This window comes from Cebus imitator, unplaced genomic scaffold, assembly GCF_001604975.1.
Source record: "Cebus imitator isolate Cc_AM_T3 unplaced genomic scaffold, Cebus_imitator-1.0 Scaffold439, whole genome shotgun sequence".
NCBI lineage: Eukaryota > Metazoa > Chordata > Mammalia > Primates > Cebidae > Cebus > Cebus imitator.
Window position 1 is genome coordinate 1389968 of NW_016107754.1, and position 17333 is coordinate 1407300.

The 17333-nt window shown below is 32.8% G+C and overlaps 1 protein-coding gene and 1 non-coding gene across 3 annotated transcripts in view; one reads left to right on the forward strand and one right to left on the reverse strand.

Moving 5' to 3' along the window:
• Nucleotides 1–17333, forward strand: part of CIP2A (cellular inhibitor of PP2A) — a 39526-nt gene that overhangs the window by 3985 nt on the left and 18208 nt on the right. For both annotated transcript variants that reach the window (XM_017510419.2, XM_017510420.2), the window contains 9 exons: nt 684–831; nt 2964–3070; nt 3854–3948; nt 4534–4630; nt 6012–6134; nt 6274–6419; nt 9331–9406; nt 15311–15529; nt 16561–16720. In XM_017510419.2, coding sequence (XP_017365908.1) covers nt 684–831; nt 2964–3070; nt 3854–3948; nt 4534–4630; nt 6012–6134; nt 6274–6419; nt 9331–9406; nt 15311–15529; nt 16561–16720 — 1171 coding nt within the window. The remainder of the gene's footprint in view (nt 1–683; nt 832–2963; nt 3071–3853; nt 3949–4533; nt 4631–6011; nt 6135–6273; nt 6420–9330; nt 9407–15310; nt 15530–16560; nt 16721–17333) is intronic.
• Nucleotides 10242–10376, reverse strand: LOC119468485. Its single transcript, XR_005197162.1, has one exon. It is a non-coding gene; the product is annotated as a small nucleolar RNA SNORA70 (small nucleolar RNA).

The following is a 17333-nucleotide window of genomic DNA, read 5'->3' on the forward strand; positions in this document are numbered from 1 at the left end:
TTTGCTGTTGTTGCCCAGGCTGGAGTGCAAAGGTGCAATCTCAGCTCACTGCAACCTTGGCCTCCTGGGTTCAAGTGATTCTCCTGCCTCAGCCTTCCAAGTAGCTGAGATTACAGGCATGCGCCACCATGCCCAGCTATGTAATTGCTTAACTTCTAAGATCACCTATTATCTTTGAGAAGAAGCAGAAGGAATAATCCCATAGCTACCCTCTGAGCTTCCTTTTTCATTCTCCTCCCTCAAAGTAGGTAGAATGTACTAGAATTTATTTGCAAACTAAATATATTGGTTGTAGAGTGCAGATTTGTAGTCTATGCCTTCATCGAATGTTCAATGTAGTGTGAAGGAGAAATATTGCTAGATACTCAAAAGTTTGCTAACTTAGGGCATAGAGATATAATGTACTATAGGATAATATAATAGGCAGACCTAACCTAGGTAGCCTAAGAAGTTTAGGGAAAGCTTCCTGGTAGAAATGATTTTAAACTGACATCCAGTCAAAAATGATTACAAGGAAGGGATTAGGTAATCTAGGCAGGGGTGAATTTTTCACAGCATGTGTGAAGTTTTTAAATTGGGAAGGTAGCAATGGCACTTTGAAGGAACTGAGTTTTTAATTTGAAATAGAGAAGAGGTGAAAATTGCCATTTCTTAACTAACACATTTTGATTACTATTTTATAGGTAATTTCTGGACAGAAACTCACACAACTGTTTACATCAAATCATATATTAACAAGTGAATGCTTGAGTTGTCTTGTAGAGCTACTTGAAGACCCAAACATAAGTGATTCACTGATATTAAGTATTATCAGTTTGCTGTCTAAACTAGGTAATGCATTTAATTTCTCTTTTTTTAGTTTTTGGAAGATGTGTAAACAATATTTTAAAGTGCCAACTTAGTCTTTTAAAGAATGATTCACCTTCAAAGATTTCTCAATCTAATATGCGTTATGAATCTTTTGAAAGAGGGAAATATTTTATGCAGCATTTCTTAAAATTGGACTGAGGAATCAGAAGCATGTGAAAGGTTCAGTGTTCTACAGAAAAGAATGCACTTTGGGAAATGCTGGACTACTTTTGAATTAAAAAACAAAAACCCAGACATAATGTCGATATTAAATATACCACCAGAAAGTTTAGGTACTGATCAAAGAATCATCCTTCTGTAATAAATTACACTGAATTTAGAACTACAGGTAAAAGTGCTGTTGTTGCTTTTTCTATCTTTTCCCCCATAGCTTTAGTTTTTAAATGTTCATTTACTGATCACTTTACCCCAGTTTGGGACATGGTGGTGGGGATATTTCTTTGTGTGATTATAATAATATATGCATAGTTTAAAAAATTCTAGTGACCCAGAAGTATTAACACAAAGTAGCATTGTCCAACAGTACTTTCTTCAGTGACAGAATTGTTTTAGAACTGTGTTACCCAATATGGTAGCCCCTAGCCACATGTATCTATTAAGCACTTGAAGTGTGAGTAATGGACTAAGAAACTGAATCTTTGATTTTAATTAATCTAAATTTAAATAGCCACATGAAGGCTAGTGGCTATCAAATTAGGCTAGATATACAGTAAAACTGGATGAGTCTGTACAGATTACCGCCAGCCCTCATTTGTTCACTTTTGGGGATATAATCTCATTTAATAGTTTGATATATTTCTTTGCAGATATTTTTCTTTGCTGTCACAGAACAATAATTTTGGATCTTTAATTGGTTGTTTTTAACATAAATGGTGTTGCAGAGCACCAGATGTTTCTTTCCATATCAGCATCTTTAATAGCTGCCTAGTGCCATAATTACAGGGTATCATAATTTATTCAACGATCCCCTAATAGTGGGCACTCATCGTTCGTTAAGTTTTTGCTATTGGAATCAAGAGTGCAGTGAACAGTCTGTGTAATTTTGTTCAGATATTAGTGTGTTTCTATTCTATTTCTATTCTATTCCTGTAGAATTTCTAGATCATTTGAAAATTTGATAACCGTTACTAAATTGCTTTCCGAAAAGATTCTTCCACTTCTAACATCCACCAACAATTTGAACGAGAATACCAGTCACTTCGAACATTTGTACTTTAGAAGCATTTGGGGTTTACAGAAAAATTGAAATGATAATCTTTTTAAATTAATTATTTCAGATATATAATATTGTTACAAAGTTTGAGGTACATATGGTATTTTGTTACCTGCATAGAGTATGTGGCAATCAATACACGGTATTTAGGATATCCATCAGAAAAGAGGATTTATCGTTTCTATGTATTTAGAACATTTCAAGTCCTCACTTGTAACCATTTTGAAATGTACAATGCATTGTTAACTATGGTCACCTTACTCTACTATGAAACACTAGAACTTATTCCATCTGATTGTGTGTTTATATCCATTAACCAACCTGTCTTCATTTCCCTGCTAACAGCTCCCCCTCACACCCTACGCCACCACACGCTGTCCTGTATTCTTCCCAGCCTCTCGTAACTGTCATTCTCTACCTCCATGAGATCACCTTTTTTTTTTTTTTTTTTTTTTTTTCTTTTTACAAAAAATTTTTTTTTTTTTTTTTTTTTTTTTTTTTTTTTTTTTTTTTTGGCTTCTACACATAAATGAGTACATGCAATATTTTTCTTTCTGTCTCTCGCGTATTTCACTTAACATAATGGCCTCCAGTTCTATCCATGTTGCTGCAAATGACATGCCTTCTTTTGTATGGCCAAATCGTATTCCATTGTGTAAATATACCATAAAATGATAATCTTTTAATATTCAAATTAAAAGATTTTAATTTGATACTAGTTTATTTTACATAGAGAAATCTTTAGAATTTCTGAATTGTGTTTTGGCAAATAAAATAGCCATATTATGCCATTTTAAATGATAATTTATATGAAATACATTATCCATGAAAACCTTACAAGAAAATGATATATTTGGTGCTATTTTATTTTAACTTACAGCTGTAGACAGTGAAACCAGAGATTGTCTTCAGAATACATACAATCTGAATAGTGTGCTAGCCGGAGTGATTTGTCGGAGCAGCCACACTGATTCAGTGTTTTTGCAGGTATATACACCCACACAGTATATCCTTTCCTTATTGTCAGATCAAAATTGATAGTATCTGTCATAAACTGCTGACTTACAGTGTATATGCCATATAATAAATACTACATGTTTAGGCACAGTTCTTCACAATAAAAGTTGGTTGCACACATGCTACAATTTAAATGTTTCTAGAAAAGAGAAGCTTATCCATATCTAGCACTATTATTGAAGAGAAACAAATCTACATTGTAACTGCTTTGACTTATAAACACAGATGTCTGTGTTTTTTGAGACATAAGCTATTTATATTAAAATTGTAATGTGAGTTGGCATCTTGTCTCAATCTGTGGAGGAAACATTCTTTAAAAATTAAAGCTGTAGATATAGTCTATTTAATATAGTTTCAAAGCTCTTCATTCATATTTCATTGACTCTAAAATGTCAATTGTAAGAAAGAAAAACATCACAAACTAAATTGACTTGCAGTTTTAGAGATGGTAAAATGTGAAAAAGGGTGTCTTCTAATTGATGGGCTCTATATGTGTGTTTCAACCTGCATTCAAGTTAAAGATGACTGAATGAGGTTGATAACCATGCTCTAAGACAGAATGCATAGAAATATGTGAATTGAGAGAAGAGCCCTAAGGTTCTTGTATTACTTTATGCGGTTTTTTTTTTGTTTTTTTTTTTTAATGTTTTAGGAAATGGAAAAGGACCTGCTCAGAATGTGTCTGATAGTCCATTATTTTAAGCAGGCAATGTTTTTATTTGATTATATTTATAACTATTTTCTTATTTTCAGTGCATTCAACTTCTACAGAAGTTAACATATAATGTCAAAATTTTCTATTCTGGTGCCTATATAGATGAATTAATTATGCTCCTGATAAATCACATGTGAGTATGCATTCAAACATAAAACCAAATACTCTATTTGTTTATTTTTAAACTACAACCATGTGGTAGATCAATTTTTCTCAGATAACATTTTCTAACTGTGTAAACTGAATAAGACTCCAATTCTTACTTGTTCTGCCCAGATGATTTTAAGGATTGAAAGTTGTAAAGTATGTAACCTCATTCCTTGGTGAAAAAAATGTAAAAAGGAAAAAAAAGCTGTAAAGCAGCTTTAATTTTCATAACAAAAATTTATGGACTGAATTGACTTGGCCAGAAAAAAATTGCTGAAACTGAAAATTGTTTGGTTATTCTTACAGGAAAATATACTGATTAAACAGCATATGGTCCATGCTGGCAGTTATTTTCATGTTTTCATGATGGAATTGAATTGGGTAATTTTGTTTCAAAACGTAAGATAAAGGGTCAAAACTATTCAGAGCTTCTCTGGCTTTCCATGTTAACTAGATTTTTTTTTTTTTGCATATAGAAAGGAATTGAAATGTATAAACTATATCATTTTGACTTAGAATGATATTAATGCTTTTTTTCTTTTAAACAAAACGCCAATGTAAAAAAAAACAGTCAATCTTCTGAAGATGAGTTAAAAATGCCTTGTCTAGGATTATTGGCAAATCTTTGTCGGCACAATCTTTCTGTTCAAACACACATAAAGACGTTGGTAAGAATTTTTAATGTTTCTTATTTTATGATAAATTCTGTTTGTAAAGAAAATTTTATCTTTTTCTTTAAAACAAATTTGAACAAGGATTATTGTCTTATCAGCTGACCCATCAAAATTAATGAAGAGTCAGATTGACATATAAATAACTTGAAGCAGTTCAGCCTTCGTGTATGTTGTATTGAAGACTGTGTGTAAAGGGTTAATGCAAATACTTATTTCTAAAAGTTTTCCTTAGCATGGCATCCCATTGTTTATCACATTGAGTAGTACAGGAATTACTAAATTATTTTGTGCTCTTAGAAGAGAGAAACATCACTGGCAGTCCCATTTATCTCAGTCTGTGTTTCCACAAAATCAATGCAACTCCACCAGAAAGACTCATGAGTTAAGTGCTCAGTATGAACCAATAGTACTTGTGATAAGTGAAGTTACACACATGGATTTAACTGAATCACTTTTAGAAGTATATTAAATCAAGCAAGTCACTGATTCTTTAAGGTGCTTTGAGAACAATTTCCCTGCTATGCTATTCAACATTACCTGTTTATTTTAAATTTAATATCTCACTTGTTCAAGTGCTACATTTTTCTGACCTCATCTTGCTTTGGAGGTGGAGTTACTCTGTGTGTTGTGTATGTGTATGTATAGTGTGTATGTGTTTGTCAATTTCTGAATTGAAAAAAAAAAGTTCATATTTAGGAAACACTTAAATATAAGGAAGAATAAACATGCTCATAGTTCCATGTGTAGAAACTGCTATTCACCAAGATTGTGTCTATCTCTATGACTGTCAGTAATATATGAAAGTACCCATCTCACTCACACCTGCAATTATCTCTTAAATCTAAATGATAATCAGCAAATATGGCAAAGTTAATTGCTACTCCACAGTGTGTAATGGAAAACAAATTCTTGATTTGCTGAATATTTTTTTGCTTCTACCGCAATTATGAGAGTTCCTCATTACAGTACTTTTGTTAACACAAATGCTTAACAACTTTTCCTAGGTATTTAAGGTAGCTCTTTTGTTTCCACTCTGCATGTGTCCCATTATTAGCATTGACACTCTGATTTACCATCATTGAATTATTTATTCTAAGGTGACAGAACTTCGCAAAAATTTATCTCCCACTCGTTTGCACATATTCACCAAATTATTTTTTTCTCTAGATACTCTGTTTATAACAATTTTTGAATTTAAAATTATCTCTGATCTAAATTTCTTTTGTAGAACATTTGTCTTTTAAATGCGACAGTCGTTTAATAGAGTTGATAATGATGTTTAATGAAAGTTGGCCTACCCTGTGCAGGATATACTTTTTAAACCAAAATATAAAATTCATAATTCTAATTTATCTTTTAACTTTTGTTCCCTCAGAATAATGTGAAATCTTTTTATCGAACTCTGATTACCTTGTTGGCCCATAGTAGTTTAACTGTGGTTGTGTTCGCACTTTCAATATTATACAGCTTGACATTAAACGAAGAGGTGGGGGAAAAGGTAAATACAATTTTCACATTTATTCTGAAGTTTATTGTCTGATATTTTAAAAGTCATTGAGACATTTTTATTTTTACCTTTTAGGATGGTGTCAACTTAATTTTTTTGTATAATATGCCTTTTCTAATTTGTCCTTAAGCTGTTCCATGCTCGAAACATTCATCAGACTTTTCAACTAATATTTAATATTCTCATAAACGGTGATGGCACTCTAACTAGAAAGTATTCAGTTGACCTACTGATGGATCTCCTTAAGAATCCTAAAATTGCTGATTATCTTACCAGGTATGACTTACTTCAGTCAATTTTAGACCTTTTTTTTTTTTTTTTTAAACCAAGATGTGTTTGTTATAAATGAAATTGACTTCTTAAAATATAATAAACTTGGATTCTACTTATTCACGGTAGACTAAAATGAAATGTTTTGATGTGCCATATACTCCCACTCCTTTTTCTTTCCTGAACTGAAATGTAAAGTATAACAAGGTCATTGTGTATGTGTGTATTTCCGTCTTTGCTTTAGATCAATAGCGTTATACCATTCTCCAAAGTATAGACATTTTGGCTAATTTTAAAACTTAAGTGGCATTATGATTATTTGAAAGAATATTTTCATTATAGGTACAATACAAATAAATATTTCTACATAAATTATAAATAAATGAAACATTTATAATCTTGAAACATTGAAGTCCTTATGTTTGTGTCTTTTTTTAAATTTTTTGTATAAAAATTGGTAATGTTTACTTTGATGTGTGCCTCTTTTGTTATAAGTGAAATGGGAACACATGTTCATATGGCTTTCTGTCTCTGTATTTCATGGGATCATTTATGTTTTGAGATCAAGTAGTAATTGTTTTCCAACGAGCTTGTAGCCTTTTTGCTTTGTAATTCAATTTTGCTGGGGCATAAACTGCTTTGTGATCCTGAATTAGGAAATAACTAAAATTGTTTCAAAGAGTTTCATATACAAGAAACATTTATTGAGCCCCACCTATGGTCAGGCACTTAGCCGCAGTAGGATATGAAGACACAGTCTCTGATGTTTAAGAAACATAATATCTAAAAGTTTTAATAAAAGCTAAGCACTAGGACAAACTTGACCACTGTTCATTCGGCTCCGCTGATATTTTGTGAAACCAAGAAATATTCACTTTAGCATTTCACTGTTTCTTCTCTTAAGAATCTCTAGATAAGTGAGATTTTTCTTCCAGAGTGCCTTCCCATGACCTGCCTTCTCTTCATCTGTTGTAATATTCTCCCAATATCCATGTATATCTATTCTGGCCACCAGAAAGTGCTTATTCAGCAGCTTCATAGTAAACAAAAATTCTTTTGAATAAACCTCTTCTGAAAGACTGAAAGATAATCTGGTTTAGCATTAGTGAGAGGTTGCTTAATCATTTCTTCCGTAAGTCTCTGAGTTCTATTATCTATTTTATACTCTATCCATCCTGAACCCCAGAATGACCTCTGGCAACTCCTCTTGTTTATCTGGTATGCCATTGAACAATAACCCAATCCTGAATAAATCTCTTCCAAAGTCTAACTTAATGCATGGTTACTAATTAGAGCATGAGAAAATCATACTACTGTATCTGGGCCGGACCTCTTATATTTATTCGTCAGCTTACTTTCTCATTTCCTACAATGCATCTTTCAAATTTATTTATTTAAAGACAGAGCCTTGCTCTGTTGCCCTGGCTGGAGTGGTGCAGTCCGGCTCACTGCAACCTCCGCATCCTGGGTTCAAGTGATTCTCGTGCCTCAGCCTCCCAAACAGGTGGGATTATAGGCACATGTCACCACGCCCAGCTAATTTTTGTATTTTTAATAGAGAAGGAGTTTTGCCATGTTGGCCATACTGGTCTTGAACTCCTGACCCCAAGAGATCCACCTGCCTTGGCCTCCCAAAGTGCTGGGATTACAGATTTGAGCTTCTGGCCCAGCTGGTCTTTCAAATTTATTCTTTTTCTCTTGCTTCCTTTTATGCAAATGACCTTATCTCTGTTTCACAGGAAAAATCTAAATGGAGCCTCATTTGAATGGAGCTGTCTTAAATCCTTGCCCCTGGACAAACTTACCTATGTTTATACCAAATTCTTACTTAGTTGCATCTTGTTTTACTCATAAGTATGTTCATTACTCTATACATTGTCTCATTTTGACTTTTCTGAAGCACTTGCTCCTTTCTCTTCAGTGCCCTTCCATTCAGTTGACCTTTCCTGTTTAACTTATAAATATACTCAAAACTTTTTCTTCAACCACATGTCCCTTTTAAAATCTTTGACCTACCTACCATTACATTCAAGGTAAATATCCACATTCTCAGTATAGCCCTTCAAAATCTGATCCCTGACAACCTCTCAACCTTATTTCTTCACACATTTTGTTTTTTTGTCTAATCATATTAGACAATAAATAGAACTTTCACCTTACTAGAAATACGCTTTCATGTATCCATGTGCTATTTTCTCTAGGGTATTCCCTCTAGAAGACTGGAGTACTTTGTCTTTTACATGTCTAACTTCTATTTCTGTTTTTTAAGACTCAAGTCTGAGTTTAATGCCGAGACAATATTCTTTGTTCCATAGTGTCCCATACATTCCTTCATTAGAGCATTATATTTTATATTACCTTGTATTATCTCTTTCTGTCCTTCTCCCTCATCTTTAGACTGTGAGCTCCCTGTCAGTGCACCATCTCCCAAATCTAGGATACATCGGTCACATAGAATATAATGCTAGGGGTACCTCTGATACCTCTTGGAGTTGTGTAACACAGGTTGCTGCCCCTTCTTTATTTGCAGAAACTTATTTAGTGCCTGGCAATTTTAGGTGCCTTAAATAAATAAGCAGCTGTATAATTTGTTAGGATGTTCCTCTAACCTTTGAATTTTTACAAACTGAACACAATCTTAAAAAAATAGAGCAACTGAGGCACTGAAAATTTTAATGATTTATTTATTGCCACATGAATCACTGTTTTAATAAATGACAGGGCCAATTTATGTATATCATAATAATAAGACATATGACAAGTTTTAAGTATAAACTTTACAAGAATGTGTTCTATATTGGAAGCCCAAATAAATAAATAGATGAAAGAAGATACACATAATTTTTATATTTATCTTGTAAATCCCTTTTGATATATCAATTTTATCATTTGATGTATATTTTTATTTTAAACCTAGATATGAGCACTTTTCGTCATGTCTTAATCAAGTATTAGTTCTTCTTAATGGAAAGGATCCTGATTCCTCTTCAAAGGTATGTAAAAACATGACTTTTTGTTTAAACTTTAAAAAAACTGTAAAATGCAGAAAAATCTAAATGCACAGCTCTCTGTATTTTTACAATAGGGATACAATTATGTAGCCAGTGTCTAGATCAGAATGTAGAATGTTACCAGTATTCTAGAACCCTTCTTATGCTTCCTTGCAGTCAGTACCTATCCCTTCCCATTCCTTATCTTTACCAAGGATAACTGCTATAACCACTATACTGACTTCTAACAGCGTATATAGAGAGAGGTTTTTTTTTTATTTTGGAGTTTTATGTAAATAAAAGCATATAATAAATAGGTTTTCAGTCTAGACTTTTTTTTGGTTCAACATAATGTTAATGTGATGAGATTCATTCATATTTCATATAGTTGTAGATTGTTAGATTGGTTCTTTTTTTTAGAAAGGAAGTATGATTTATTGATGAGCATGAGTAAGGGGGCATTACAATGAAAGCCCTTATGAATGTAGTGCTTACTACTTGTCAGGGAGCCTCATTTGGGAATGTATTTGACCTCACCACCATCTGGAATGAGCCAGTTCTCAGCTGCCATGTCTTCAAATTTATTGACATTTAACTTGGTAAAGCCCCACTTTGAGATGGATCTTCTGGCAGCTAGGGACCTTGAACTTGGCCCTGCATGTAGGGCCTTAGTCACATGCTCCTTAATTTGCAGATTCATGTGAATGGACATGATGACTTGGCCAATGTGAACCCTGGTCACTATGCCCTGGGGGCTTTCCAGACGCACCTTGCATACCTCTCGGAAGCCTAGATGAGGGACAGCAGGAGGTCAGAGACATGAATGTACATTGGAAAGGGCTGTTTCTAAGGTTTCTTAGTGCAACCCATACAAGCAACAGGCTGCATATGTTACCAAGGAAGCAGCTATTTGCAGCCATTGCATCCTGGGCCCCCAGGAGGAAAGGAGCACAATTGGTGTTCTTTTGTTTATGATTATCAGTTACGAAGAAACCTCCATTTACGATTTTCTACATATCTTTTGATGAGCTTATGGACATGCTTGTCTTAGCTTTATAGCTTTGAGAGGAATCACTATGTCATAGGATATACATATGTTCAGTAGGCACTGTGAAACAGTTTTCCCAAAATATCAGTTGGACCAGCGTATGAAGATTTGGTCAGTCTGCGTTCTTGTCAACCCTTGATATTTTTCACGTTTTCATTTTAGCCAGTCTAATAGTAGTATTGCATTATGATTTAAATTAATATTTTATTAATTAATGAAAATTAATATCATTTTACTTATTCATTGGCCATTTATATATTCTTTGACATGCCTGTTTATGTCTCTTGCTCATTTGTTTAATGCATTGTCTGTCTTTCTCTCACTTACATGTAGGAGGATTTATTTTGGAGTCTTTTGATGGGTATATGACATGCAAATATTTTCTTCCATTCTGTGAGTTGCCTTTTTACTCACCTAATGGTGCCTTGATTTTAACTTAGATCAATTTAGTGTTTTTTGTGTTCCATTTAGGAACCCTTGGCATATTCCAAAGTCACAAAGATGGACTCCATTGTTTTCCTCCAAAAGCTTTCTAGCTTTTTTAACTTTCCCATATAGATCTGTAGTCTTCCTACAATTGACTTTTGTGTCTGGTGTGAAGTAAGACTTTTTCAGGTCAGCTTTTACCTTATAAGTTTTTATGGAAGAAAAAAATTAGAATGACTTTGAACTAATCATTTGCAACAGTGATATAAAAGATGGTAGAAAGGTTGAAATAGTACAAAGTTTATTACTTAACTATATTTTCTTTTTATTTTGAACACTAGAATTTCTACATTCCTTTCTCCTATGCAATGTGAGAACTATTCCTAGTTAGTATCTAAATGGATCTTAATAAAGTGACTAGGAATCTCTAATATAGGTGCTAAATAAGGATTCTTGAAATAGAGGAGACACACAGCAAGGGAAAAATCTAATAATCGAATCTAAAGTTATTAAACCATCTCAGGGAATTTAGGGGGTCAGGTAGCTCAGGGGAGTAGAAGCATTCTATGGGTATCAGAAAACCTGGAAGAGAATGAAAAAGTAAAAAAATAAAAATAAATAAAAATTTAAAACTTAGTTTTTATTTTAAAGTAAAAAATAATTCTTGTTATGATAGAAGTGGAGAGCAGTGAAAGCAAAATACATCTTGGTGGGGAAGAAATAGTTGAGTGTCTTTTAAAATAGATAATAGAGTACAGTGTGTTTTATTATAAGGCCAGTATAACCTTAATAGCAAAACCTGACAAGGATACTACAACAGATGAAAATTTTATCTTTCATGAACATATCGCAAAAATCCTAAACAAAATATTAGCAAATCAAAGTTAGTGACACATAAAAAAGATCATGTCTTATTACCAAATGAGGTTTATTGCAGGAATGCAAAGATGGTTTAACATTTGGAAATTAATATAATTTCCCACATTACCAAAAAAGCAGAAAACCTATATTATCTCATTAAAGGGAGAATAGCATTTGATAAAATTTAATACCTCTTCGTGATTAAGATTAGTACATTGGGAATAAAGAGAAACTTCCTTTCCCTGATCTAGTAATTACCAAAAATCTACTGCATCATCTTTTTTAATGCAAATTATTGAAAGCTTTCCTCAAGATTAGGAATAAGAAAACAATGCTCATTATCACCAGTAATGTTCAGCATAGTATTGGTGGTCCCAACCAGCCCAATAAGGCAAGAGAAATTAAGAAGGTATAGAGATTGGAAAGGAAAATAAAACTCACTATTCAGATGACCTAAGAATATAGAAAACCTAAAATCTATGGAAACCATTATTAAATTAAGCGAATCTATTTAACAAGTCGGCTGGATACAAGATCAGTAAATACATATTTTACTTATATTCTCTTGACAAATAGAACTTTATGCTATTTACTGATTTTTTAAAATGTCAGGTGCCTAGTCTAAAGACAGTGCAGTATTTTGTCATAATGATAGATAGCCCAATGGAACAGAATGGAACAGAACCAAACCCACAGCATATGGTCTCCTGATTGACAACAGTAGAGTCTTAAAGGTATGGTCATTTCTGACACTGGGTCAATTGAATATGCATATGGAAAAAACTGAATCTTCACCCCACCCCACCCCCACCTCATACCAAATGCAAAACTCAGTATAAGACAGGTTGTAGATTTAAATGTGAAAAGTAAAAATAATGAAGGTTTTAGAAGAAACACTTAACAGAGTATCTTTATGGCCTTGGGGTAGACAATGATTTTCTTAAACAGGAAACAAAAGCACTAACTCTTCAAGGAAAAAGTTTATAAGTTGGGCTACATTAAAATTAAGTTTCTATTCATGATAAGACCACTAATAAAAGAAAGAAAAGTCAAAGAATGGGAATAGATATCTACAATGTATATATCTAACAAAGAACTCTTATCCAAAATGCATCATTTTTCTACATTGTACATATGTATCAGAAAAAAACACAGAGCCCAGAAGATAACCCGAGCAAAAAAGTTGAATTGGTCAATAAACATGAAGTGATTGTAACACTTTATCAATCTTCAGGGAAATGCAAATTTAAATGGTAGTATGATACCATCTGTCACCCATCAGTTGATTAAAATGGAAAATAGCAAACATACCTTAACTCTCATTTAGTACTCCCAGTACAACCAATTATGAAAACTGGTATCTATTAATACTGGGCATATGTATAAACTGTGACCTAGAAATCTCTCTTGTAGGTATTTTTCACAAAGAATTGTATACATGTGTACAGAATGTAGCAGTACTGTTCCTAATAACTAACAGTGATAACCCAAATGCCATCAACAGTGGAATATGTTCATTTTGGGAAAGTCATCCAGCTCTGCACTAGTGATTAATTTTTTTACTTTTATGTATGTACGTTAAAAGAAAACTAATGTGCATGGAAAGCTGTCTTCTTGTGTGTTCATAATGGACATCTTATAAGATACACAAGCAACTGGTAACATTGCTTGCCTCCAGGGTTTGTCTTTTGAACCATGTAAATTTATTACCTATTCAAAAATAAGTATAGTCATACATTACATAATGACATTTTAGTCAATGACAGACACAAACTTCTTATTGCCTATGACATCATGGACATTTTAACATGGTAGTGTTCCATGTATTACATGTGTTTGTGATGATGCTGGTGTAAACAAACCTACTGAGCTGCCAGTTGTATAAAAGTATAGCACGTATTAATAAGATTATGTACAGTACATAATATTTTGATAAAGGCGTTACCGCTTATTCTTTGTTATTTTAGAGTGTACTTCTACTTATAAAAAGTTAGCTGTAAAACAGCCAGGCAGATCCTTCAGGAGGTATTCCAGAAGAAGGTATTGTTGTTATTAGAGATGACAGTTCCCTGTGTATTATTGCCGCTGAAGACCTTCCAGTGGGACAAGATATGGAGGTGGAAGTGATATTGATTACCCTGGCCCAGTGTAGACCTGGGCTAATGTATCTGTTTGTGTCTTTGTTTTCAACAAAAAAAGTTTAAAAAGAAAAACAAACCCAACATTTTAAAAATAGAAAAAAACCGATGGAATAGGATATAAATAAAGTATTTTTGTGTAGCTATATAATGTGTTTCTCTTACTACAAGAGTCAAAACCTTTAAAAATTGACACGCTTATAAAGTTAAAAAGTTATGTTAAGCTAAGGTTAATTTATTAAAGAAATTTTAAAATATAATATAACTTAAGCATAGTCTTTATGAAGTCTAGAGCAATATACAGTAATGTCCTAGGCCTTTACATTCACTCACAACTCACCCAGAGCAACTTCCAGTCCTGCAAGTTTCATTTATGGTAAGTGTTCTATGCTGACGGGTATACCATTTTTAATCTTTTATACTGTATTCTATATCTAAATACACAAGTACTTACAATTGTGTTATAGTTGCCTATAGTATTTAGTATTCTGTACAGGCTTGTAGCCCACAGGCAATAAAGGTGTACAGTAGGCTCTACCATCTAGGTTTGTGTAAGTACACTGTTATGATCACACAACAAAATCACTTAATGATGCATTAAGCGACATATCATCACTAAGTGACACATGGCTGTGCTACAGTTTATATTTATTAAAGATTATTTGTTACAGCAAATGCTAACGGACTGGATTCTCTTAAATACAGATACTCTCAAGTTGATTAAAACACTAATCTCAATTATATATCATTTGTAAGAATCAGACTTAAAAAGTTGGAAATCAGAGAGGCAAGGAGATCTTATGAAAAAAAATTTTTTTTTAGTGATTGGTAGTGTATGAAATGAGGTGGAATTTAGCTTAACATCTAATAAACAGATTGATGGGGAATGTTATGTAATGGTGGAAGGCTCATTTATAAAGTAGAGAAGAAATGGGGTACAGTAGGAGAGCTAAGGGTCATAATGCCAACAGTGCAAACAATGTGGAAATAACCACCCTGAAGGTTTAATATTCTATGCTACAGTATCCTTTATAGCAGTTATTGAATTTTAGGATTATAACAAGTATTGTTCATTCTAATTTTATTTTTTAGGGTTTTTTTGGTCATTTATAAACAAAACATGTATGTTTAAAAATAAGTACTGTGGAAGGGGTGGGAGGAGTGTAACATTAGTTGAAGTTGACCCTGCCTCTGAGGTTCTCACAGTCCTGCTTCTCAGGAGTAAGCACAATTAATAAATTTATTTGTAACCTTCTGGAACCTATTCACACATTTGAAAAATGATATTGAAAGAAAAATTAGAAGCGACTTTTAAGTTTTGTTTTAGAATGTTTTCTTTAAAAATACATGGCATTTTCAGCTTCATCATACACTTGCTCTGTATATTAAAAATCTAATGAAATTGACATTTAATGAAGACTTTCTATTGCACAGGTTTTAGAATTACTTCTTGCCTTCTGTTCAGTGACTCAGCTGCGCCATGTGCTCACTCAGATGATGTTTGAACAGTCTCCATCTGGCAACGCCACTCTAGGAAGCCATCCTAAATGTTTAGAGCCTACTGTGGCTCTACTGCGCTGGTTAAACCAACCTTTGGATGGATCAGAAAACTGTTCTGTTTTAGCATTGGAGTTGTTCAAGGAAATATTTGAGGTAATAGGTTGAATGACAGATTGACTTTTCTACTTTTGTGACTCTCAGCAATTTGTCTTCAAAACATTCTTAGTAAACTTCCAGTTCATACACTTGAGGAAAACTTGTCAATTACTAACAGTCACCCACTAGACTCCCTAAGTTTTTTTCTGCCCCTCATATATATTAGTATTTTCCTTTTTTTTTCACTGATAGCTTATATATGTAGCGCTTATTTCAGTGTAATAAGTAAAGATACTAAGATTTATATGATTTGTTGCATGACTAGTTGGAATAGTCACATTGTCTCTCCATTCCAAGTTTATTAGGCCATTGAGTGAATAATATAGGAATATTGGATTCAGTCAGTGAAATGGAGTTGAGCATGCCACACAATGTGTTAGGCACTTAAGATACAGACAAAACTCTGCATTCTGGTAGATCTTACTATCTGGGCAATTTAGTATTCTCTACTATTCTCCCTGTTTTTAAATTCATTCTGCCTAACCCAATATCTTCTGAAAGCATTTCTTGTCCAACTTGATTTTATACACAAATATGTGTATGAAGTGATTAAGTGTGTTCATTAAGAATTATGCACAAAATTTTCTATTTTCTCTTGTTCATGATTGTTTAACAGTCAGTTTTAACAATTAAAAAGCTCTTTGAGGTCTTGATGGAAATTATTTGTGGTTATAAACTATTAAGACCAAGGTCTATTATTATAATTACTTTTAGCAGATTTAGGATATTTGTTTTCAATAAGTACTTTTAGTTTAGAATAATTTTTAATTCACAAAGCCTGTTTTAAACAGTCTTATTTTAAAAAGTTTTACCTTACTGTCTAATTTGAGAAAAAAGCGAAAGCCCTCAAAACTGGATAAAGGTGTAAATTATAAATAAAAACTTCAATATTAATAGGAGACTTAGGTCAATGGCGTACTGCAGGAAATATAAAAAATTTAAAGAGAGTGTTATAACTCAGTGATGACTATTTCCGTATCATATATTCCATCTTTGTTTTTAATCATTTGTGATCGGTAATTCTCCAGGATGTCGTAGATGCTGCTAACTGTTCTTCAGCTGATCGTTTTGTGACCCTTCTGCTACCTACAATCCTTGATCAACTTCAGTTCACAGAACAAAATCTAGATGAGGCTTTAATAAGAAAAAAATGTGAAAGGATGGCCAAGGCCATTGAAGTTTTGTTAAATATCCTTTACTGTCATCAATGTGAAAACTATATAAATAACCATTTTTTTCTATATTGCATTCACTGCATTTTGTCTTTGTAATTTTTCACTTTTTGCTCATATTTATCTAGAATTATTGAACTAAAATTTAAACTATAGAAAAAATTCTCAATGAGTCTGAAAAAGATCCAAGGTTTTTTTTCCTTCTTTTTCTGTTTGAAACTTTTAAGGGAAGATACGTTTTTTAAAATGCTGTTTAAGCTTGATTTTTACATTTGTATCACAATTTGATATTTGGTAGTATATTCTAAAATGACTGTTCTGTTATTCCATGTTACTCTTTTCTGCTTGATGCTAATTATTGCCCCTGGATGATTAGTAGTGCCATTTTTTGGTGGTATATATTCATGAATAAAGAAATACTGATGGAGTTGTCACGATTTTAGCCCAGTTGTTTTAGCTTATGTTTTAAAAATAAAAGCCTTCATAATTGCCTTAATAATGGTTATAAGAAAAGGCCAGTGTATCAACACAAATTAATTCATTTAAAAAGAAACCTTGAACAATTAGTTTCACTGCTTAACTTCTGTATACTGATTTTCTAGGTCTTCCTTGTGTTCACTTTTTCCTAG